The sequence below is a fragment of the Camponotus floridanus genome, unplaced genomic scaffold (assembly GCF_003227725.1).
Source record: "Camponotus floridanus strain SB8 unplaced genomic scaffold, Cflo_v7.5 scaffold47, whole genome shotgun sequence".
NCBI lineage: Eukaryota > Metazoa > Arthropoda > Insecta > Hymenoptera > Formicidae > Camponotus > Camponotus floridanus.
In genome coordinates, this window is record NW_020229625.1 from 141,416 (window position 1) to 167,103 (window position 25,688).

At 35.6% G+C, this 25,688-nt stretch overlaps 2 protein-coding genes across 3 annotated transcripts; one reads left to right on the forward strand and one right to left on the reverse strand.

The window, feature by feature from the left end:
• Positions 1-18,695: 18,695 nt before the first annotated feature.
• On the reverse strand, positions 18,696-24,494 carry LOC105253307 (zinc finger protein Elbow). The gene is made up of 2 exons (XM_011261260.3): positions 23,863-24,494; positions 18,696-20,949 (listed from the first exon to the last, which is right to left on the reverse strand). The coding sequence occupies exons 1-2, from the start codon at positions 23,923-23,925 to the stop codon at positions 19,483-19,485; spliced, it is 1,530 nt and encodes a 509-aa protein (XP_011259562.2). The 5' UTR covers positions 23,926-24,494; the 3' UTR covers positions 18,696-19,482.
• Positions 24,494-25,236, forward strand: LOC112639118. Of its 2 annotated transcripts, none has more exons than XM_025412059.1 (2): positions 24,494-24,860; positions 24,955-25,236. In XM_025412059.1, the coding sequence occupies exons 1-2, from the start codon at positions 24,519-24,521 to the stop codon at positions 25,045-25,047; spliced, it is 435 nt and encodes a 144-aa protein (XP_025267844.1). In that variant the 5' UTR covers positions 24,494-24,518; the 3' UTR covers positions 25,048-25,236. The 2 variants fall into 2 exon arrangements, with proteins under 2 accessions (XP_025267844.1, XP_025267845.1); XM_025412060.1 differs by having other exon boundaries at positions 24,494-24,845.
• The last annotated feature ends 452 nt before the right edge of the window (positions 25,237-25,688 follow it).

Here is a 25,688-nt window from a genome sequence, read left to right on the forward strand (position 1 = left end):
TACGCGGTCGCGTCTACCGCGATTATTTATAATCGAAGTCCATCGCTTCGCGCGAGTCAGTGTTTGTCGCGAGACGTCATTCTCCAAACACGTGCTTCGCGCAGTCTGTGACAAGTGTCGCGAATCGCGAGTGTCGAATCTGGCGATGGACCATCGTCTCGATGAGCCCATTGGATTACGCGGTCGCGTCTACCGCGATTATTTATAATCGAAGTCCATCGCTTCGCGCGAGTCAGTGTTTGTCGCGAGACGTCATTCTCCAAACACGTGCTTCGCGCAGTCTGTGACAAGTGTCGCGAATCGCGAGTGTCGAATCTGGCGATGGACCATCGTCTCGATGAGCCCATTGGATTACGCGGTCGTGTCTACCGCGATTATTTGTATTCGAAGTCCATCGCTTCGCGCGAGTCAGTGTTTGTCGCGAGGCGTCATTCTCCAAACACCTGCTTCGCGCAGTCTGTGACAAGTGTCGCGAATCGCGAGTGTCGAATTTGGCGATGGACCATCGTCTCGATGAGCCCATTGGATTACGCGGTCGTGTCTACCGCGATTATTTGTAATCGAAGTCCATCGCTTCGCGCGAGTCAGTGTTTGTCGCGAGACGTCATTCTCCAAACACGTGTTTCGCGCAGTATGTGACAAGTGTCAAATTAGCATCTCGATTTGTTGGATTACAAAACGACGGTGGATGGACCAGTGAGTTAAATAATTCTTTCAAATTTATTCATTTAATATTTGTATACGTATAATTGCTAAGAACTTAATATGCATATCGATTAAACGTTTTTGTAATTAAATATCATCGTCTTTATATAGCATGACATAATATTTTTATGACATTATATTTTAACAGGAGATAAAATGCAATATAAAAGTGAAATATTCGTGAATATGTTACAGCGATATGCTATTATTATATATTCGAATCTCTTTTTAATATGTCCAATTATAATAAATGATCCATATATTTACTAATCTTGATTTAGAATCTAGACTATTGAAATAAATTATGCAAGAAACGACATTACCGATTTATTGAAAGGACTAATAATATATATATATATATATATATATATATATATATATTATAATATATATATATATATATATATATATATATATATATATATAATATTATATATATATATATATATATATATATATATAACCATAAATTTGATAAGAATTTAAGTAATTTTAATATTTAATAATTTAAATTTTTATCCTAAATTTATTGTCATCATTATATATAAAAATTTATGACAAAAAATACTTTGCAATTTATACTATATTTTATATCGATGCAATAATCGATGAAGCTTAGCACTTACGAAATTAAAGCCGTGTGAAGTTAGACTCCCAATATTAGAAATAATTAATTTTTTTTCATATTCGATTGCACATTGTTTGCACAGAAATGCATTTTTTTTATTTTCGTTTGCATATTCCTAGTAAAAAAATCATATCCCAAAAAAAACTAACTTTACGTTAGCCATCAATTTGTACAAAAAATAATTTTCAATAAACAAAATCGATAGGTTTTCGTTTGTACACTTCCGTACACTTTGAATCTTTGTTTGAACATTTCTAAAAAAAGAATTATTCAAAAAAACTTGGGGTGCCAATCTCACACTCCAAATTCAAATTTTGCCAAAATCTTTTTATAACAGGCTAAACAAAAATTTAAATTACACGGATTAAATTACATGGATTAAACCTGTTACGAAAAGATTTTGGCAAAATTTCAACTTCTTAGAGTGTGAAATTAGCTTCCAAGCTTTTTTTTTTAATAATTCTTTTTCTACAAATGTGCAAACAAAAACTCAATTTGTGTGTGTGTGTGTGTGTGTGTGTGTGTGTGTGTGTGTGTGTGTATCTTTAATTTATATATATAAAAGAAAAAATATATAAAATAAAATAATAAAATAATATATAAAAGAAAACAAACAAGAAAGATAATTTGTAGATACTAAATATTTTTGAATTTAATAACATAGTAAAAGCCGAGGATTTTTCAGACAAATAGGTTTAGTGAATCACATACACACGCACACACACACACATACACACACACACACATTTTGGGGGCTATTGTATCGGGCGTGCTCTCTCGAAACAAAGGATGAAACCAACACGGATTAAACCTATTATTTTGCTGTTCATTATAACAATTACCTGTTGATGGAGTGGGGTATATGGCACGCCGGGAAACCGGCGAGAGAATAATGATTGAAAATAACAGGAATCACATAAACGTGCAATCATGGCAGTGCCGGGATACTCTAAGGGATAGTCGGAAATGATCACAGATTTCAGGGTAGTGTGATCATTCGGCTCGAAGACAAGCATTATGATAATGATTCTCATTATGCTCGATCAGATTATATATTATAGAATTACAAGCCTGTTATGATAAATCATTAGTCTTGTTGCGGCTATTTTTCTGTGATTCAACATTGAACTTGTTTGATTTAGTATAATATTATTATTTGTTTATATTATATTATCGTTTATATAAATCTCATTTCTCTAGAAGATCAATTATCAAGTATGTAAAAAATATATTTTTTATTATACGAGAGAAAACATTTGCTAATATTAAGCTCATAATTGATTTTTGAGTCTATCAAATGGATTTAATCTGATTTAATCCAAATACAATCAAATATTTATTTTCTTTAGATTCCAGAGATTGCAAATTGTCTATCTATGCTCATTTAAAATATATTCGAGAGTAAAATTTATGTAAATATATGTATAACCGTTCAATCAAATTATTTCTTAATTATTAAATTTTTGTTTACTAAATTTTTATTTACGAACCTGTATTTAATCAAATGGATTTAATCTGATTTAATCCAAATACAATCAAATTTTTATTTCTATAATTCATAAATATTTACAAATACCTAATTATACTATAATTGATTGACCATAATTGTTTAATCACAATTTTGAATCTATTATCGTATTTAAACGGATATTTATAATAACAAAAATGATATAATCTATTGAAAATAAAAATTTTTATAAGAAATCAATTTTACACAAAATAAGAAAAATTAAAATCTAATTCTTACACATAGGAAATACTTATAAATTTAAACAAATTTTGAAAAAAATTTATAAAATTATTAAAATATAAAACTGTTAATTTTTTAAATAAATATTTGATTACAAACATTTTATATAAATTGAATATATTATTCAATATGGTATGAAAATGAATCACCGTTATCAATAAACAAGCAATCAATTTAGCAAATCAAGTAATCAATTTACAAATAATAAATTATATAAATAATTAATACTCACCCCAGGAATGTTCCGCCCGATGCCTCCCTAGTTGCTCCCCTTCTCTCGTTGAGCTTTTGCTGTTTCTTCGTGACGACACTCACGACACGACACTCACGAAAATAGATAATTATAATCGCGTACAGTAATCGATGGAATACGACAATCGCTTGACACTTTGCACGACACTTTTGACACATACTTCAATCACACGCGCGAGCGCGCAGCGCGTACTTTATTGTGTCGAGATGGGAGATCGTGATAACGATATAGCCATTCGTATGGTACTCAAAAATATGATTAAATTTATACATAGCTTACGGATACTTCATTACTAAAGTAATATTATTTTGCACATTTTTTAGGGTGATTTTACTTCGCTTAAATATGATTGTATTTATTAATCAAACGCGTTATAGATTGTTCGTTTTAAAATTGATCAATTTTTAAGGGCAATACGTTTCGTTAGATCCAAAAATTCGAAAATCATCAGACAATCTACTTTATTGTACAATATTACTCGAGTCAAGTTTAATTTAAAACACGTCATATTATCCGAAAATATGCAATATGATATATTATATTATATTATATTATATTATATTATATTATATAACATATATTATAATATAATATATTATATTGCAATTATATTGCCCAATATATATATATATATATATATATATATATATATATATATCAGACATGTATAAATCGCACGAAATAAACTTAACGTATTAAATATTTTTAAACACTATATATTGTAGCTTTTCTGTTCGTTTTTTTGAATCATTTAATTCAACGATTTATTCCGCATCTTCGACTCGAAGAAATGACAGATTAATTACATGTGAAGAAGTTCAAGAAACTCAAATCAAAGTGTGACGAGATATAATCGAGACATTTAAAGAAATAATAATCGCCCGTCAGAATGATAATCAATCAATTTATATCTCTCGTCTCTCATTTCGTTATTTATGGCTTTTATTTCAAAGAAATATACTGCCGCAAAAAATACCGTTTCGCGATAAACATTCATCGTTGCGATACTTAGGCAAATTGTTAATCGCGAGAATTATTTATTGATCACGCAATTTAACAATCATTACAAATGTAATCATCATCGCGTCTCCGTTCCCGATCGCGTTTTGATGCGCAGTGACAACACGCGGAGCGTGTCTGCTCGCATTCCTCACGTCTCCCCACTCCTCCCACCCCTCTATTCTTCGGTCTTGTTACGTCACTCTCAAGGCCATCGCGTCGTAAACAAACCGCGATATTCCGTATGTTATCGGTGTAAAATATTTAACGAAATATTTAAATATTCTATTTCTTTTATCATGTGATCGATTGATCGTAGTAAATATTTTATAATGAATCATGGCTTTTCGTTTCTTGTATCATTCGATCTTATGATTCGTATTACTATATAGTCTCGATCCGAATATAATAAATAAATTACATTTAAATTGATGAAAATTTCAACATTCGATGCAAAATTGTAAGGAAAACTAGTTTTATGAGAAGGTTAGATGTGGAATTATTATTGGAAACTGTCGAAATAGAACTTTATTGTGATTATCATACATTTTTTTCAATATATATTATATAATAATACATTTTTCTTAACGTATTAATGTTGACAAAATGATCTTTCATTTCTTTGCATGTCGGTTTTTGCTCTTTTTTTCCTTCTACTTCTGTAATGGGATAAATTCGACTACACACTTAACATATCGCTATTTTTTACAAGATCTTTTTAAATTCTCTTCCTTTCTCTCTCTCTCTCTCTCCAAGCATATTTCAAGAAATAATTATCGCTCGTAAAGGTTGAATAATAAACGAAATAATAATTTATAATTTCTACTTTCTTTGATTCTTGCTCGAAATGTATAAATATAATTATGCGAAACACCTGTTTGTGCTCCGATAAATTACTGTATATTTATGAGTCGTTAATCATAAGATTTAATTAATTATCCGTGTGAATAATTGTCACTTGTAACAATCGCGTTTATTCTCTTGATAATTTTCACGTTTCTTTCTAGAAGTAATGACAGATAACGAGAATAAAGCCACTAGGTATAATATAATAAACTTCGCAAAATTTGATATTTTAGTGCCTTCTTGTTTACGCATAGTTCTTCTTCTTGTCATTCGCGCGTTGAAACTTGAACGAGCATCTACCGGTATAAATTGCTCCGTGTATGTACACAGAGAAAAATGTATACTGTATTCAAGTAAAATTATTTATTTTAAGTATATCATAAGTTTGTATATCCGCAAATATATATTAAATATAAATTAAATATATAATATATATTAATATAATATAATATAATATAATATAATATAATATAATATAATATAATATATATTAAATAAAAATATATATTAAATTTGCCACAAGCATTAAATGCAACAAGCATTTAATTGAATATTCTGAATTTTAGTAAGTGTAGTATTTTAATCAAGAATATTCAATTAAAACAAAAATTTGATTTGCTTACTACAAGAGTTGACGTAAAGTAAGTTTGATTTTTCTTTGTTCCAACTTTACAATATTCTTGAATAGAAAATAAATTCTTCTTTCGAGTACATGATAATGAGATTTTCTAACACTTATGATGAGTAAATTTTAAGATTATTATCAAGAATATATTCTTTGTTGAAGAAAATTATTACTTAATAAAAGAAAAATAAACTGAATAATCGCTTTTCTTGACAATAGAATGATATTTTTCTCTGTGTATGTATACGCACCGGCAGGAATGGTGTCCCGGTATGCTTGTGACGTCACACTCACACTAGCGAAGCGCACATGTACGCGGGCCGAGCAGCGAGAGAGAAAGTGGGGGTGGAATAGTGGGGGGCATTCCGATGTCGCGTCCTTCGCGCACGGCACAAGAGCGAAAGACAAAGCACTGTAAGATGTGATACCGAGTTAGAGGTATCTGATAGTCGTCTCTCTCGCTCTCGCTTGGAACACCGCGCTGTTTCTATACGTGTCTCGTGCGCTTTAATATCGATATATTTTTCATTTCTTTCTTTAAGAAATGCGGCTTAATCGCGTGCGCTAAAGGTCGGCATTCATTGTCAAATTAAATTAATAATTAAATTATATATAGAAAGATAAAAATTTAATAAAGGATAAATTCTTGGCTACACGCGCGCTTTGCGTGTGTGCGTATGACATTGACCGTTCATATACATACCGGAACACCATTCCTGCCGGTGCGTGTACATCATCATGTTATCTCTCGAAATATGATCGTGACAAGTACCACGAGATGCCAAGCACGATCTCATTTCCAATTACGATAATTAACGATTATCAGTCCGCAAATATCGATCAACTCCCGCGATACACGACGTATAATAGTTTCGCGACAACGCTCCAAGAAATAATTATATATTTCTTCCAAGCTTGAATGATAGAGAACATATATTTCGCTTAGCATGTTTTAATTTTTTACTAATTTAAATATAATTTATAATTATGGACTCGAGAGTCACTACTCATTGGATTGGATAATTCAAGTGTAGGTAAGATATATCGCGAATGTTTGTTAATCATTTATTTTCGCGAAAAATGGAAAATCAGGTGAATTGAATTTTTTATTCTCTATTTTCGGATGATATTGTGTTTTAACTTGACTTGTGTAATCATTCGTTATTAACGAAATATTACGAGTATGAGACAAATTTAATAGTCGAGATAATTATGATACATTTGTGTAATAAATATCTCTTCAACCTTGTAATTTATCAATAATTTATCAACCGTGTATTATAAATTCAATGTTTATATGTCGTTATTTGTAAAATCGGATATTTTGTGAGATTTTTTCGATCGATCGTGAAAATGATAGACGAATTCAATTCATTATTTTCAAATTTGTAGTTATCTTTTGAAATTAAAATTACTTAGTTGTTCTCGCGGGAATAATCTAATTTTTATCACTTTATAAGTAACATAAATGTATATAATTTATTTTAGAATTTACTTTGAAATATTTAAAACATTTAATAAAATATTTATAAATAATTTTTTTCATAAAATATTTAATATTAATTTAAATTAATGTTAAATATTATATATATATATATATATATATATATATATAAATTATTTTCACATTAATATTTTCATGTACAATTAAAATTTATAATTATTTAGATTATTTTATATAAGATAGAATGTATTTTATTTCATAAAATTCAAGAAAAAATTATTTGAGTTGAATAATTTTTTTTGTTAAATATCTAATGTTTTAGGAACGAATAATAAATTAAATTGGAAGCAATAACTTTTGAAATTTAAATATATTTTTTGTCTAATGTTTTATATACATATATGTAATATATAAATATATTTGTATTTTTTACAGATCAACGTAGTCAGGAGTTCAACTCTTATACATCATATCGGTTCAACTCTTATACATCATACCGGTGAGTTATTTTCTATTTTTATATATAATATATATATAATAGATAAAAGAGATTTGCGAAAATTATATTTGTCACACTAGAAAGAGAAATTATGTTTGAATCGAAAAGGGATTTTTAACGTGCATACGAGTAAAAATATTACGAGAAAGGAGTGTTAACTATATCCGTTAGGAAATAGCGGGATACCGCCGACGATCGAAAATTGAATAGTAAGAGCGCGGGGCGCGCGGCAAACAAAGAAATCAAAGGACAGTTAGCTTCCCGTTGCGATTCTGTACGCTATCGGTTTTACTCTTCGTTGGCTGCCGTTGCAGCGGGCCAATCCTCACCCTAGACGAGGCCCGAAGCTTTTTCCGCGGTCGTTATGGGTATTTGTACAACACAATTTATCTCGCCCCGGGGCCACGAGCCACAATAGCAGTCGCGCGATGGCCCCGTCAACTCGACTCGAAGGAAATATCCGCCGTAACAATCGATTACCGGCGAGTGAAAGGAAGAGAAACCATCGGGGTCGAGAGATTCAGCACGCATACATGTACACCGCCCTGGCAAAGAGACCTGAAACTTGGATTTGGACGCACGCTGCGTCATCGGGATTAAATGGACAATTAAACTGACATGTCGCACTGAGAAAAAAATCTGGTTGTATTAATTAGAATTCTGGTAGATTCAACCAGTATGTCTATTGGAAAATGGACGAACCAGAATTCTTGTAGAAATTACCAGATGAATCTGATTAATTTCTTCTTGTTAAATTTACTAAATTTTCTGGTTAATAATATTAAACTCGCCAGCACCAAGTTGTTTAAAATTTTTTCCATCTAATCTCAAAAGTCTGTTTAATATTCCGAATTCCAACAAGATTATTGGATAAATTCAATCCAGATTATTGAATAAATTATTTTAAATTCAATTTGTTAGAAATTAAACTGATAAACAGTGCACTGAGAAAAAAATCTAGTTGCATTAATTAGAATTCTGGTAGATTCAACCAGTATGTCTGTTGGACGAACCAGAATTCTTGTAGAAATTACCAGATGAATCTGATTAATTTCTTCCTGTTAAATTTACCAAATTTTCTGGTTAATAATATTAAACTCGCCAGCACGAAGTTATCTAAAATTTTTTCCATCTAATCTCAAAAGTCTGTTTAATATTCCGAATTCCAACAAGATTATTGGATAAATTCAATCCAGATTATTGAATAAATTATTTTAAATTCAGTTTGTTAGAAATTAAACTGATAAACAGTGCACTGAGAAAAAAATCTAGTTGCATTAATTAGAATTCTGGTAGATTCAACCAGTATGTCTGTTGGACGAACCAGAATTCTTGTAGAAATTACCAGATGAATCTGATTAATTTCTTCCTGTTAAATTTACCAAATTTTCTGGTTAATAATATTAAACTCGCCAGCACCAAGTTGTTTAAAATTTTTTCCATCTAATCTCAAAAGTCTGTTTAATATTCCGAATTCCAACAAGATTATTGGATAAATTCAATCCAGATTATTGAATAAATTATTTTAAATTCAGTTTGTTAGAAATTACTGATAAACAGTGATGCAAGAAGAGGATGCAGCTCAAACACACACAATCAGAGAGCTAGCATCCTCTTTCTGGCTCGTAAGAGAAAAAAATATATATTCTAAATTCCAACAAAATTATTTTATTGGACAAATTCAATCCGGATTATTGAATAAATTATTTTAAATTCAGTTTGTTAGAAATTAAATTGATAAACAGTGATGCAAGAAGAGGATGCAGCTCAAACACACGCAATCAGAGAGCTAGCGTCCTCTTTCTGGCACTACTGCTCGTAAGAGAAAAAAAATATACGTTGGATTTAACGTTAATACTAGTTCTTTATATACATTTTATGGCAAATATTGAATACGAGTTAAGTTAAGAAGCAAGCAAAGAAATTAATGTAACAAAAAATTTGATAGATCCAACCAGAAAATACTAACCAAATCCTTATAGTAAAATCTAATTAAACGTTCTAGTTATAAAAAATCGAGTCTTATCATGATAACTAGAAATTCTTGTTTGATTTAATCAAAATGCCTTGAATCATATAAAATCTTGTTGGTACAAATCAAATGATTTTTCTCAGTGCGGCAACTCCAAGTACAACCATATTGACAAATCGAATCTTCCTATTTTCAATCAGTTTCGGAATATCGAGGAAAATTGCCGTGTTATAAAATTTGTTATAAAAATTGTGTGCAAAATTCTCTTCTCGCGCCTCGATGATTTCTTTATCCGCGTCTGAGGATTTACAATTAGTTCCGATTTTCCAATTCCAAAGGCGCTTTCAATATCTTCCCCGTCGGCCGTTCCACGTTTGCTTTCATGTTTACACGTATCCCGGAGGCCATAAATAAGCCCCGTCCGACACGGTCGCTCGTGCACGGGAAAACTTGACTAATTGCGAGAAACCACCCTGACGTCGCTCCTCGTTTCTTTCCGTCGAGATAGCCTCTTCGTGCCGCTCGTCCCCGCCTTTTACGGTCTTGTAATATACAGTTGGAGAGCACAACGCGCGGTTTTTCGTCGGCCGTTCATCATTCCGAGACTAATCTCTTCTACTTGGTCTGCGCTGACGCATCGTTTGTCTTGCCCTTAACGTAGCTAGGTAGTCGTACGGCCGGGTTTGTCCGTCCTCCATCCAATCGAATGCCGGACTTTGCTTGCAATCATTCCCTGACCCGTCTCAACTTTTTTTGCTTCGGATTTATATGCCACGTGTAGCCTAGAAACATGCTCCTTCGATTTTCATTATTCCGTTCCCCTCCTCTTTTTCTCTCCGATTATTTATGTAATTTATGATTCAGTTATCTCTCTCTCTCATTTACTCTATACGTATCGCTTTTGATGATCGGCGTGCAATGACAATCGTTTTTTTTTAAATACTAGAATGTAGCTAATTAGATAAATGAATTAATCATGTTTACGAGAAGACCATTCTGTTCATCTCCTAACTGTCACAATATCGAGAGTGCAAACAACTCGGTTCGCGAAATTGCGTCGATTTGTCGAGTAGTTTTCGAAGAAATCCCGTAACAGTGGACGAGAGAGGAAGGAGGAGTTGTGCGAAATGACGAAGCCTGCGGCCACATAATCTCGTTTAGTGGAGGTAATTGCTTCCTAATCGCGCGCGACCAATCAGCCTAACTGTATTACGCTATCTAATTCGTTTATGCGGCAATGTTGTATCAGCCTCATCGAGGCACTGGATTACTCGGATCCTTTTCCAAGCGATTCCCTTCTATAATTCGTCCTAACATCGATTTCGAGCCCTCGATCGAAAGGGCGGTAATCGTTCTAGCGTCTGTATATATGTGTGAATATATATATATATATATGGTTACTCATGTGCTTATTTCCCGTGCATCAATTTGTTCCAATTTTCGCTAATCTGATATTTTTCCGAAAAAAATAACATTCTGACAATAAGCGTCGTTATTAATACTAAATTTTACAATTTAATATATGCTCATTCAAAATTTACATATTTTATTTTTTCATTGACACTTTAAACTTTGGAAAAAACAATATTTTATGAAAAAAATATGTAACAATTAAAAATATTGTTTTCATATGTTCAAAAAAATTTGTGACATCAGAAATAAATTTATATCTTGTTTATTCTGAAAATGCAATATATAGATATGTTGATTATTTCAGTCAAGATACTATCGTAAACATAAATTATATTTTTTTCAAGATAGTAATTTTTGCATTTTTGTAGGTTTAATTAATAATGACTTAGCAAGCTGATTCATTCAATGAGATTTTATTCATATCTTGACAGTGAATGATTCATTAATGATTTTTTGATAAATCTTCGCATTTTTTTCACGATTTAATTCACTTGGCGACTGTATATTTGTACATTAATAATAAATGCAAAGAATAACGATATATTCGAGTTGAATATAATAGTTTAAACTATATGGTATAAAAACAATAGTGCATACATATATAAGACAGTGTAAAGAGCATGATGGAACCGGTTTATCGTCCAACGAACGGAAACCATTGAATTCACTGGCGCCAACTAATCCGTTTGAAGCACACTCTTCAGTAAGTGCCGCTGCTTTCTTTTACCGCCGTCGATGCCTTCCTTGATGCAAAACATTGCCGGAAGAGGACTCTTGACTAGGTACTTGATGTGCAACTTTCTTGTCACGACCAAGAACAGCATGTTACACAGCCATAGTATAATCGCGAGTACCAGTATTCAACGGGAAATTATAAATATTATGCACATGTGTGACGCTATGAGAATTAATACGTCGAGAGGGAGACACGTTTGTTGGACTTTGCGAGATCAATTTTCTCGCGAGCGAAACTTTTTGCGAAAGAAACATTTCCTGCGACGACAATAAGTGTAGATAAAATGAATATTTCGCGGTACTTTGTAAGAGAAAAAAATTTCCAACGGTTCCCACGAGTCGGAACGCAATCGCGACTCGAAGCGAAGGTCTTTTTGTCGTAAGCTATTTTCCTACGGTTCGGTTTCGCAGTTCCCCGGGTCGATAGAAGCTAACGCGCGCGACTGAAAGGTTGACCACTCATGAATACATTATCCTTTCTAACGAGGTGAATAGGTCAAGTAGATGGAGTCGCAGCGTCTGTCCATAAATCACTCAAAGGGCGAGCGAGATCACGCCACGTGCAAGAGTGCCGTTCAATGCCGCTCGACTTCTCGTGCATCTGCTTCCGCTTTTTATTCCGAGCACCAATGTCCTCTCTTCGCGATAAAAAAGCGCGTCTCTCATTCTAAGGTACATTTGTACTTTATCCACTTCATATTTCATACTATACTAGCAAGATTAGATATTATTTTACGGATATCTGGATCGCATACTGAGAAAAAATTTGGTTGCATTAATTAGAATTCTGGTAGATTCAACCAGTATGTCTGTTGGAAAATGGACGAACCAGAATTCTTGTAGGAATTATCAGATGAATCTGATTAATTTCTTCCTGTTAAATTTATCAAATTTTCTGGTTAATAATACTAAACTCACTAGCACCAAGTCGTCTAAAATTTTTTCCATCTAATCTCAAGTCTGTTTGATATTCTGAATTCCAACAAGATTATTTGATAAAATCAATCCAGATTATTGAATAAATTATTTTAAATTCATTTTGTTAGAAATTAAACTGATAAACACTGCACTGAGAAAAAAATCTAGTTGCATTAATTAGAATTCTGGTAGATTCAACCAGAAGTATGTCTGTTGAAAAATAGACGAACCAGAATTCTTGTAGGAATTACCAGATGAATCTGATTAATTTCTTCCTGTTAAATTTAACAAATTTTTTGGTTAATAATACTAAACTCGCCAGCACCAAGTCGTCTAAAATTTTTTCCATCTAATCTCAAGTCTGTTTAATATTCTGAATTCCAACAAGATTGTTGGATAAATTCAATCCAGATTATTGAATAAATTATTTTAAATTCAGTTTGTTAGAAATTAAACTGATAAACAGTGCACTGAGAAAAAAATCTAGTTGCATTAATTAGAATTCTGGTAGATTCAACCAGAAGTATGTCTGTTGAAAAATAGACGAACCAGAATTCTTGTAGGAATTACCAGATGAATCTGATTAATTTCTTCCTGTTAAATTTACCAAATTTTCTGGTTAATAATACTAAACTCGCCAGCACCAAGTCGTCTCAAATTTTTTCCATCTAATCTCAAGTCTGTTTAATATTCTGAATTCCAACAAGATTGTTGGATAAATTCAATCCAGATTATTGAATAAATTATTTTAAATTCAGTTTGTTAGAAATTAAACTGATAAACAGTGATGCAGCTCAAACACACGCAATCAGAGAGCTAGCGCCCTCTTTCTGGCACTACTGCTCGTAAGAGAAAAAAAATATACTTTGGATTTAACGTTAATAACGTTAAATCCAATAAAAAAATATACTTTGGATTTAACGTAATAATTAGTTCTTTATATACATTTCATGGCAAATATTGAATACGAGTTAAGTTAAGAAGCAAGCAAAGAAATTAATGTAACAAGAAATTTTATAGATTCAATCAGAAAATAAATCTATTAAATGTTCTAGTTATAAAAAATCGAGTCTTATCATGATAACTAGAAATTCTTGTTTGATTTAACCAAAATGCCTTCAATCATATACGTCTTGTTGGTACAATCAAACGATTTTTCTCACTGCATCCGCGAATTTTTTGAAACAGCCACGTGAAACGTATATAATTTCGCGATCGTGCCAAATCGTGGACTTTGATGCAAAATAAGTCTCTAAAAATGTTTTGCGAAAACATATTTATACTTGCATGAGTTCATATGTCAGTATCGGTCCAGTTTCCATCCGCTTCATGAAAATAACGTAGTCAATGATATCTATACAAGTACAAATACAGTATAGATAAGTGTAAATTAATCCTTATTCAACTTGTCGTAGAATTACCGTCGATTTTGCACTTTTTTATCGCGTATCTATGTCGCGTGAGATATTAAAGCGTGTCGCGAGCGGTAGAAAATCGATAATAACCCGCGACATGTGAATCGTTTACATTTTTCATAGTATTTTCATAGAAAAAAAAAAAATGTGGAAATTCAAAGTCATATGTATATTCATTCGATACACGCGTGACAGTTGCGCGCGTTTCGCGATTCGTAAAATTGGTATATAAATGTTATCTGGTCAGAAATCAATTTAAATAATTTAAGCTTATCGGTGATGGTGAATTGTCGACCGTTGTTGTCATCGAGAAATCGATGCTTTTATAGCGCGATCGCCTGTTATATTGGCAAATGATTTATTTCAATGTAGCAACAACGCGGTGATTAAGGTCGTGCTTACATTGAAAACGCGAATGCGCTAATATTGATTCGCCGTAATACGACAGAAACGATGACGACCACAATTTGTAATTCTCGCCGGAGCGTTTAACTGAACATTGTTATTTTATGCAGTCAGTTAAACGTTAGGCGAATTTTCATATAGTCGTGTAATGCTTTATACATGATAAAATATACTATCATAGAAACATTTTATAATTTAGATTTCGCGTAAATATTTGTTAGGCAAATATATTGATTTTTAAATCTCACAAAATTATTAAATGTAATTTAGCTATGTATGATTCTGGTACTAATAATAAAAACGTTAATTTATATGTTATAATAAATTCGATATCATGGAATAGTATAATATATTTAATTATTATGCAAAATTAATTATTTATTAATACATTCAATTTAAATCTATTCGATATAAAATTTTAAACAGCTCTTTATATTATTTGATATAAATAACTCTAGATTTCTAGATAACTTTTAATTATAAAATAGCATATCAATTAAATAAATATCAGATTGTAAAATTATTTATTACATTAATTATGTATTAAAGAAAGTGAAAGATTGATGTGAAACTTTTCCATGTGTTCTACTAAAAATTCTAAACCAATCTAGGACGTTTTGGTGTGGTGATGATACATATATAGTATAAATATGATGGTATTAAATACAAAAAAAATGTTTTTTGTAAGAAACGATTTGCTGTATTTCGGTTCTAAAAAGAATCAAACTGTGATTAACATAGAATAACAATGATAGAATAACGACGAGTTGACGTAGATAGTGTCGCACGCGTGCCAAGTAAATACAAAGCTTTAACCATATTTAAAAACCAGGACTATACAAGATCAACATAAGAATTAGAATCGTGAGCAATTTGCGTCGACAATTATGTAAATGTCTTTCGATCATAACTACAACGTTGCATTATAATAAAGCTATTTACAAGTTACAATATCTCGTAATAATCATTCTCTTGACGATGTTCTTCATCTTATAATGTCATGTACACACAAAATTCGATGCGCTACGTAATATCGATAGTTACTAAAACTTTGGTTACGCAAAAATAGACGCAGATATATATTTATATATATTTATACATATACGTGTATGTATATATGTATATCCGAACTATTTGCCATCTCGTTAGATTTGTTAGAGTTATACGCCTATAAACAAATGTACAATAATTACAAGGGAAATAGGACATGTGTGGCTATTATAAATAGTACATATATAGTGATTACATTATATCAATTATTTTTCATAGCCGCAAAAACGGAGAATGCTTCAGTCGAAAGTGATGAAAAAGAAATTGTCGCATCGTGTACAGTTTTGATGTAAATTTCAAACGAATAAAATGCTGAAATTGCATTCAGTATTGTTTTGCTTGCGTTAATATTTAAATGTTTTTGTGCGCAAATATGCATATTTTAAAAATATTTATTTACAAAATGTCAAGTATGCAAAAAAGTAACTCTTTCAATTCAGAATTAATACACATTAAACGTCTAAAATAATTAATCATATTATTAACTTTTACTTGTGGGTCACACATTTTTTGCTCTATTCTTAGTCACACATATGAGTCATAATATCTTGTCGCAGTTTTAGTTGTGCTTGAAAAAATGTATGAAAGAATCTAGAAGAATTTATATTCTTTGATATCTGTAAAAAAATGATCAAAGTTGAAGAATAAATTTTAAACATTTTTTTTATTGATTAAAAACTTTGAGATATTCTACTGTTAAAATATCAATAGGGTCAAAAAATGACCCATATGTGATCTTTAAAAGTCAATTATATTTTTGTGAACAATACAAGACAAATATACTGTTTCAAATCAGAAAAAAAATATTTTCGTTTAAAAAGTAAAGATCAATATCAGATATATTTATTCTATTATAAATATTTTGCTTATAATCCAAATTCAATTTGAAAAAATTGACTGGTCGCAATAATAATACAAAGAACAATATAAATTATTTCATTACGCGTTGTGAAGCACACGGAATGTATTTCAATGCATTCTTCTTTTCAACGTAAACGAGATGAACATTTTTTTTTAATGCTGTCGTAAAACCAGTTCTTTTTTTAATATAAAACTATCGCAATAGTTTTCGTGTAACTGCAACCAAAAAAATAATCTATATTGATCGCTGAGCGATGAAATAAATGTCTGACAAAGTATTTGTCTACTCAATTACCATTTTACTTTCATTCGAAATAAAATCCCCGTAATTGCGTGTTCGTTAACAAATTCTAGTCATGCACACATTCGCACGTATATAATAATCTCTTTCGTGGAAGCGCATCGCGTCGCATTCTCTCCCTCTCTTTCTCTCTCAACTTTCTCACTCAAAAATCACAGTTAAACATTGGTTTTTTCGACGTTTGGTGTGGCACTCGTCGTCAGATACTGAGAGATACGTCGGACGCAGCAGACGGACAGAGAATAGATGAAACAATAAAATTGATTTCCGCGTCCCGCAATTTTTAATCGTAAATTAAAATCTTGCCAGTTGTCTAAAAAAGTTTAACTGATTCAACAGCAATGTGTTGAATTGCACATATTCAAAAGTACAGCTTGATTTCCGGACGCATACTGCACCTTTTAATCCTCCATCATAATAAATTTGTCATTTTTGTTTAAAGTTGACGCGTGATTCGTTATTCTATACTTGGGAAAACTAGTTGATCATAATTGTGACAGTAATTAGACAGAAATTAATGGATTATTGGATTCCTCTCCGCACATTGCGGATGTTGTTTCTATGCGGATCAACTTGATAATAGAAATTATGAGCTCCAAAGATGATCGAAACTCGCTCGCTTCGATATATCGCAATACTTGTGATTCTAGTTGAATATCTATAGTCAATTAGAATAATAAATATAAGGAAATTACGAGTTTTTGAGAGAGATAGTGCCGTGAAGTAGATGAAAGCAGCTGATAGCTTTCGGCAAAATAATGCACCAAGAACGTTTAAGTCTTGACCAGCAGGTCCATAACAGTAGAAAGTACAGTATAATTTTGTTATTAGAAACCAATACATATAAATATATATATATATGTATGTGTATATAATGAAAGTTTTTAAAGTAGGTATTTTATAGAAATATCCATTTCTGTAATCGATCTATCGAAGACAAATTTTATATGCACAGTACATACATACACATGTGATTGCACCATGAGACATGTAATTTATCTCTGACAACTTTGATAATGCGATGCGTTTTAATAGCAATATCTTTCATGAGACTTTTACATTTCTATTATTATTAAAATTTTATACAATATAAAATTGTGATAATAATAACAGCAATGTAAAAGTCTCGTACAAGATATTGATATTAAAATGTTTAATCTCATTTATATATATAAGAAAAGATAAATCTTAAAACTCGCATGAAACTAATTAATAGCAGAGATCGGAAGTGAAGGAGTTTTAAGGAAAATTTTAATATCAAAATGTTTGAGCTATAATAGTTTTTAAATAAGAAATTTTTAAAGTTGAAATTAATCAAATTGCCCGAAAATAACACGATACATTATAGCTACAAGAAATGTTTTTTTAATCATTAATCTTATTCTCGATATTGATTTCATTCTTTAATGTTATTGAAAACGCTTTTTAATTTCGTCGTATTTATATATTAGATAAATGATTGAATATTAGAATAGTAATAGTAATGTAAAAGTCTCAGGAAATATTGATTTTAAACGCGATATACATCGCACTGTCAAAGTTATCAGGGATAAACGACATGTTTTACACTGTGTATTGCACTCTTGTGCATATGAAATTTTTTTTTAATGGATGGATTTTATAGAAAAATAGATATTTTTTAAAATAAAATACCTATTTCAAAAACTCTGTCATAATTTAACTTTTATTATCATCATATCTTAATACATTATCTCATAATAGTTTTTTTGCATCGTATAATATTAATTAAATGGAAATTAATGTAAAAATGAAGAAGTAATGTGACCAAAAAAATGAAAAACAAAATAAAAATTAAAAGTAAAATATATAAATTGAAGTAAAATATTTTTATATTATAGATTTTTACAAGCTTTATAAAAAATGTTAAACTTTTGCTAGAAATTTGTTCAAAGAGGTATTTAACTTTCTATTTGATCTTGATTCTCGAGCGAGATTAATGACAGCAAATACAAGCAAATGCTGTTCGCTATATACACATTTCATATATTATGGATGCTGCTGAGCGAGAATTAATCATTCTAAATGTAGTTCGAATGCAATGCAATTTTGACAAAAATAGATTATTATTCCTGTAAAGAGAGCTGAGGTAGGGATACGCAGCCATTTTTTTTTATCTTTTGACCTCGAAAGACTGGACAACAAGATAAGAACAACTTATTTCCTATGAAAAGAAACAATTCTTGCAAACTTTCAAGTGAATACCTATCGAGAATTCTATATTTTCTCAACTTAACATACTTATTCAAGAGTTTACGCTATCTACGAAACATGTATGAAAATTCGGCTGCGTCAACATGGGAATACTAGCGATTCGCGCCAAAGGACAATAGAAGAGACGTCGTTTCGTGTGTGTACACATTATTCAATCTTCAACGTTGAATTTGTCATTACAAGGTAAAAAAAGACTTGGCGTACAAGTTGCGGAAGACGCAGACGATCGCGAGAAAAAAACAACAATCCTACCGCGCCTCGATATCCGCTCGATAACTCGATAACCTCGCTCCGGCTCCATAAATACCGCGTACAAAGCATCGGCGCCAAGAACGCTCTCCGTTTCCGCGCTCGAATCCGCCGAGAGATGACAGCTGGCCGGTCGACTCACCCCGCAAGCGTTTGGCTCACGAGCGCTCGTTGCCGAGAACTCATTGATGCATCCCGGAGGCGGCGCCTAGACGGGGCCCGTAGATGGAGTACGGCGAGAAATAGGGCGGTAGTCCGGTAGCGTGCGGGGGCGGGGGCGGCGGGAGCGGCAGGCCCAGCGACGACAAAGACGGCGGCAGGAGCGGCGATGGTTTCCCGTAGGGATGGTAGCGCGCGGTGGCGAGGGGGCTCAGGGGCGGCGTGGGATAAGACCTGGCGAACAGGGGGTGGGTCGGGGGGAGCCCGACCGGCGGCGACAGCAGGGACAGCGCGGCGGCCGCGCTCGCGGGATCGGTCGCGCCGCTCGTCGACACGCTCGTGTGACTCCTGAGATGCTGCAGCAGCTCCTCCGACGTGCCGAATCGCTTGCCGCAGTACGCGGTGTCGCCGGCGATCCAGTTGCAGACGTAGGGCAGCTGCGTGCCGGCGGCCAGGGCGGCGAGCTGCGCGTGCGCGTAGACGGCGCCGGCCGCGCCGAGCGGTCCGTAAGGCGAGACGCTGCCGGGTTTGTGATCGCACTGGGCGCATCCGGCCGGACAGGAACCCGACGTCGCGCCCGCGCTTGATATCAATTTCCCGTTGGCGATACTGGCGACGGCCGCGGTGGTCGCCACGGAGCCCGAGAGCAGATGCGAATTCAGTTGGCAGCCGGTGCAGTAGGGATCGCGGCATATCGGCATCAGGCTGTCCGCGGGTCCGCCCGTCGTCTTGAGCCGCGCGTACCCGAGATAAGGATTGGCGGCGACGAGACCGTTCTTCAGGGCGGCGTGATGCTGAGACATGAGCGAGCTGGCCATCACGTCGATGGGTAATTGATTGGGACTGTAGCCCAAGTAGGCGGCGGTGGAGGCCGGGAGACTGACGCCCGGCTTGAACGTGCCCAATGGGAGATCCTTGATGGATGGATCGGTCATGGCGAGGACCCCGGCCGGGCTGTAGGCGGGTTTCGCTTGTAACGACGGACTACTGACGGTCGGCTGAGACGTGGCGGCCTCCGCCGCGCTCGACGGCACCAGGGGCGCCGAACCTCTCGAAGCCGGCGAGTCCCGCGCGACCTCGCTCCCGTTCGGCGTCGCTGTTTTTCTACCTTGCGGCGTGACCGCGCGCGTTGACGCAGCGCTCTGATTGCTAGGGCATCGCTTCCCGCCGCTGCCGGGGGTCCGGGATCGCCCGGAAGCCGAGTGACTCGACGACGATCGCGGCTCGTCCGGGCTGGACGCCTTCTCGCGCCCCAGGCAAGATTCGTACGGCTTGAAACTGGTCTTGGTCGACTCGATCGTCGACGTTGGCACGGTGGCCGACACTGTCACCGTCGGCGACGACTTGTCGCGGGATTGCTCCGCGGTCTTGGACGATCGGTTGCTCGACTTGTCCAGGGAACTCAGCAGCGATTTGTTGGACGGCGGATCCGCTCCTATCTGGCTGCAGGTCTGTGCGAGCAGCGCGAGTGGACTTTTCTTTGCATCTAACTGAAAGCAGAATAGAAGAAATATGAAAATAAAGCTCGGGTTTTTTTTTTTTGTATAATTTTCAACCGAATATTTCGACCGAATAATGGCGAGGCCGTGCGTTTTGTTCGATATAAATTCCGGCATTTTGTTAATCTTGCACGAGAGTATCGGGAAAAACATTATCTTTTGAATACTTCATGGAATATAGAAATTTTTTATATACAAAAATGCGGATCGCGCGTAATCTCCGCAATTTTTTTTTTTTAAAGCAACATATGTTGCGATGAAATGAAACGTATATTTGTAAAAGCTCATTGTCCTCTCTCAAATTAGTTATTAAACTGAATTATTCGACTAATCGTTCAAATAAACGATTTATATATTTTTTTCGACAAAAAATAATTTTACTACATTTTATCTTCATTTCGAAAATCAAGTAGATGGGATTAACGCTGATAGCAAGTAGCTCGTACAACGGATTATATCGATTCTTTTTATATCTATGCGCAATATTATAATCATCGATATTAAATCGCTTTCGAGTTTAATCGATCTTCTCGCGAAGGTAAAATATCACGCGATTTTCGATCAACAGTCACGCTGCAATATTCAATCCGACAATTCTCGAAACTTGGCGCGTGTCGCGTCTGGGTGGAGGCAAGTCCAATTAATGACGCGCAAACCGCAATCTATAACGCCGCGTCACTCTCTCGCCGAATGAGAAGTGACGTGAATAAAGGGTGCGTCGGACACACTTATCCGCCAGAATGCTTGATTTGATTATCGAGAATATTTTTAGGCGAACGACGTGTGCATTTCCAGATTTCGTCCGTTACAATCTTGAAATTGAATTACACCTAGTAGCAGTAATAAACCTCGCACATGGTATAATTCTTGAATATTTATATTATAAAATTATACACTATACAAAATATTATTATATCATATAATTACATATTATATAAAATTATAAATTACACTATAAATAATTGTAAGCAATTTCCTTCTTCCGCGATAAAAGTTGATCACGGTAAATTCAGAGAGATTGATGCGCGTTATAAATTCTCAGGAATCTGACATATGACGCGTCAGCGTGGAACGTCGTTAATAATTACTCGCGTCGATTGTTTTTTTTTCCCCTTCTTTTTCCCTCCTCGAGAACGAAATACCATGGAGCATAATCAATATGCGATCGGCCGATACAGACGTCATTAGCGTGTAAGTGCGGGAATTTAATATCAGCGCCTTGGCGCGCGCATCTCCCGACACGGAGGCGGTCGCGATGATGCACTCGGTATAATTATCGTGCGGAGGAGCGATATTTCTCGTCGACTGATACGTCCACCGAACAGATGTTCCGCCGTAATTAAAATGCAACGATCATGCAACGCTAATCCGCCGCTCACGGCCGGTCGGTACTAATGGCGCGACGCCGACAGATATTAATGCCGTGAATTGCAACAGGCCATTACGGCAACGCGAGGCTATATATTAATTGCGCTCGTGAAAGTTAACGGGAACGTTCGAACGTAATATTTTAATCCGCCGATGCCACCCGCCGGCTTTTGATGGTCGCGACTAATTTATGCGCCCCTCGCGACACACGTCTTCCTTTTGTCCGCGCGTTACGTGACTCTTCTACCGAAAGATCCGAAAGGATCCTCTTCTCCCTCTTTATTCTTTTTTTACTCCCGAGCCCGACTTTTTGCGTCCGCAAGTGCCGCTTTCTAAAAATACCCGCAAAGTTGCGTTGCGGAAAAATAAAGCAAACCGTTTTTTTTTTCACGAAGACCGATCGAACGCTTTGAAGAATCGCCGGATGTTTCACCGTTGCACAATCGACTATATTTATATTCCACGTATCGGCATGTATCAGCGTTTTTTTTATATTATTCCTCGCGAGAGATGACGAGGCAATTAAATTGCATGCGATTAATTATGTAAATAACGCGTCGAAATATTAGAGGAATTTGATTGCCCGATACAAATTGCGCACTATCGATGCAGTCGATCGCGCCGGATATCCAAGAGTAGATCGGACTCTCTATATTCCGCTCGCTTTTCCATCTCACCTCCCCCCCCTTCCTCGCACCCCTCGCCCCCGCGTGCAACAATCAGCATTGTATTACCGAATCGCGCTTTGATTTATGACGCGCGTAAATCAGCGCGACGCATGCCGAGACTTTGCCCACACTCGCTGTCCCCAAAATAGTTTACAGGAGTCCGGAGTATAAAACGCGGCGCGCATGTTTCCCGTCGGGATTAACGAAACGACGACAGGCGACGTTAATGAGCCGCCGGGAAAGATACTTTCAAGCGAAACTTATATACACGAGCGAGATTTTAAAAACGGACGTCCAGGTGCATTAATTAACGTAAACGTTATACGTCGATTCGCTGGTGATTCGTTATTTAAGAGAGATACTAAAATGGGAATAGAATTTCGTAATCGTTAGTCTATTTTCCCGTCATTCAATATTCGTCGGATTCGAAGCTGAATGCGTGCTCGTTAATTCCTCCTCACCTTAATGTATTATATCTGCAATTCTAATTATTTCTAATTATTTATACGCACGTATATGTAACTCCAGATGTGATGCGTAATTTTTTACGTACAAGTTTTATATATCAGAGTAAAAATTTGTCAAATATATTTTGATAATAAATATAGAATAAATATTTTTTGGAAAATTGCTCTTTCCTTTTCGAGATATTCAAGCGAGTGGAAAGAGCATCCTTGCGTTAAAATATGTATAAACGGCAGCCAATAAGAAACATCGGTCATTAAATACGAAGGCTTTGAAAGACGCGAGTCTCGACAAACGGTTAACCCGAGACGTAAACAGCAGGAACAGAGGGGTATAAATAATGAACTCTTCGTAAAGAGCGACGTAGAGAGAGAAGAGAAGAGAGGAGAAAGAAACGACTAACCGTAGTAGGTAGCGGCGTGAGGTATTCAGGACGGAGATACTGATTCGCGCTGGACGTCAGCATCTTTTGCGGTCGATCCTCGCTCGCGCCGTCGGTTGTACTCGACGAAAGCACCACTTTTTTTCCTACCACACTCTCAGGCTCATCGGCGAAACTAATCCCGGGGAATTCGTCGCACTTTTCCCCCTCCCCCTCCTCCTCTCTTACTTATGTATCCGTCGCAGCAACGAAACAGGGGTATCACTCGCGAACGAAGCCATGCACGAGGCTGCACTTTCGACGACGAGTAGCACTGAATCCCGACGAGCACCGGGTAACCAAGTCGCCGGAGCGCAACGCCGCGACAACGCGTAACATCCGCCTCGGTTCTCGCGCGCGCGACGAAAAAAAGAAAAAAGGAAAACGAGCCGCGCTACGAGTCGGACAATCGTACGGGCACCGCCGGGGGATTTTCCACAAGTCGACGCGATGAGGCTCGACTCGCAACTGAATCGCTCGCCGCAGTCGACGTGGAGCGCGGTTGCCCTTCTCGTCGCTCTCGAACCCTCACCCTCACCATTCCGCCGTTCAGCTGACTTCCCCTACCGTACACCGCAGATTCGCGCTCCCCCGGGGAGCATCTTCCCCTTCCTCGCGCCTCCGCGACAACATCGTAGATGCCCCCTCCTCAGTGTCGGACGGTGTATCGCGACTACGACGCGCGGAACGACACGAAACACCACGAGCGGCGGCGACTAACCAATGCGGGCGAAAGAGGCGAACGCAAAGGTGACGGCGACGGCGGCGGCCGCCGAAGCGACACGGTGGTCGTTGTCGGTTCGCGCTACGCCGACACTTTTGCCGGGTGCGAGCGACCCGGCCAACGACGTGTCAACTGGCGCAGGGTGCCCTCTCGCGACTCCCACCACGACCCTGCACCACCGTCGAGGGAGTTCTCGTGCGCCACTTCGTCCTGTTACCTCTTCAACGGCGTTGTTAAAGAGGTATGGATGCCACCGGTACGTAACGCCCGGCACCTGCGCGATTGTGCGAAATGATAAGGCTTACGGCTACGAGATTGTTGAATTTCTAATCGTTCGATTGCTCTTAAAGGGTGGCCGCCTCTTTGGAAATTGCGAGCTTAACGTCGTTTCCACGTTTGACGTAAGAATAAAATACTGGGGCGAGAAAGTAGATTACACCTAGGATTGCCAGACTCCAATTTAGTAAAATTTTTTCTCCGGAGGACGCTACTTGTCCTCCAATTTCGGGATATATCGAAATGTATTAATAATTACGGCTGCAATATTTATTTATTTATTTTAATTCATCTGCCTATTCGATTTCCTTTTTTAAAATTGTGTCCTCCATTCGGGATTTTCAATTCTGGCAATCCTAATTACACCAGATATATATACGTATTATTTTTCTAAATTCGAATTAAGGATGTTTTGTATGTACAATCCCAACAAAAAGTTGCTGAAAATCAATATTGACGAATATATCCACTTTTGGTGTATTTTGAGTATGAGAAATTGTGTGGAAATTTGATTTTAGCTACAGTGCAGAGATGTATTTTTTAATATTTATAGTTTTTACTGAAATATTCCGAATTTTGTTAACCGAAATGATTAACTTTTGGCAGAGAATTTCGCCTTGTGACAGATACATGGCTAACTTGATTGAATTATATTTAATATCATTTTAACCAGTTAGTACTTGTATAATATTATTTGACCAAATATTTCCTCTGTATCTAAACTTTTGCAAATTTTAAACAAATTCTGAATATTATTTCCATGTGTTTTTGTCATTTGAATCAACGTGATTATGCGTTTCCCATAAGA

What these genes read in the sequence shown, in the direction of transcription:
- LOC112639118 (XM_025412059.1), top strand. Translation starts at nt 24,519, where the DNA reads ATGCCCCCTCCTCAGTGTCGGACGGTGTATCGCGACTACGACGCGCGG. An exon ending in AAGAGGTATGGATGCCACCG is followed by an intron (nt 24,861 to 24,954) that starts GTACGTAACGCC and finishes TTGCTCTTAAAG; the next exon opens with GGTGGCCGCCTCTTTGGAAA.
- LOC105253307 (XM_011261260.3), bottom strand. Translation starts at nt 23,925, where the DNA reads ATGCTGACGTCCAGCGCGAATCAGTATCTCCGTCCTGAATACCTCACG. An exon ending in TCACGCCGCTACCTACTACG is followed by an intron (nt 20,950 to 23,862) that starts GTTAGTCGTTTC and finishes TTCTGCTTTCAG; the next exon opens with TTAGATGCAAAGAAAAGTCC.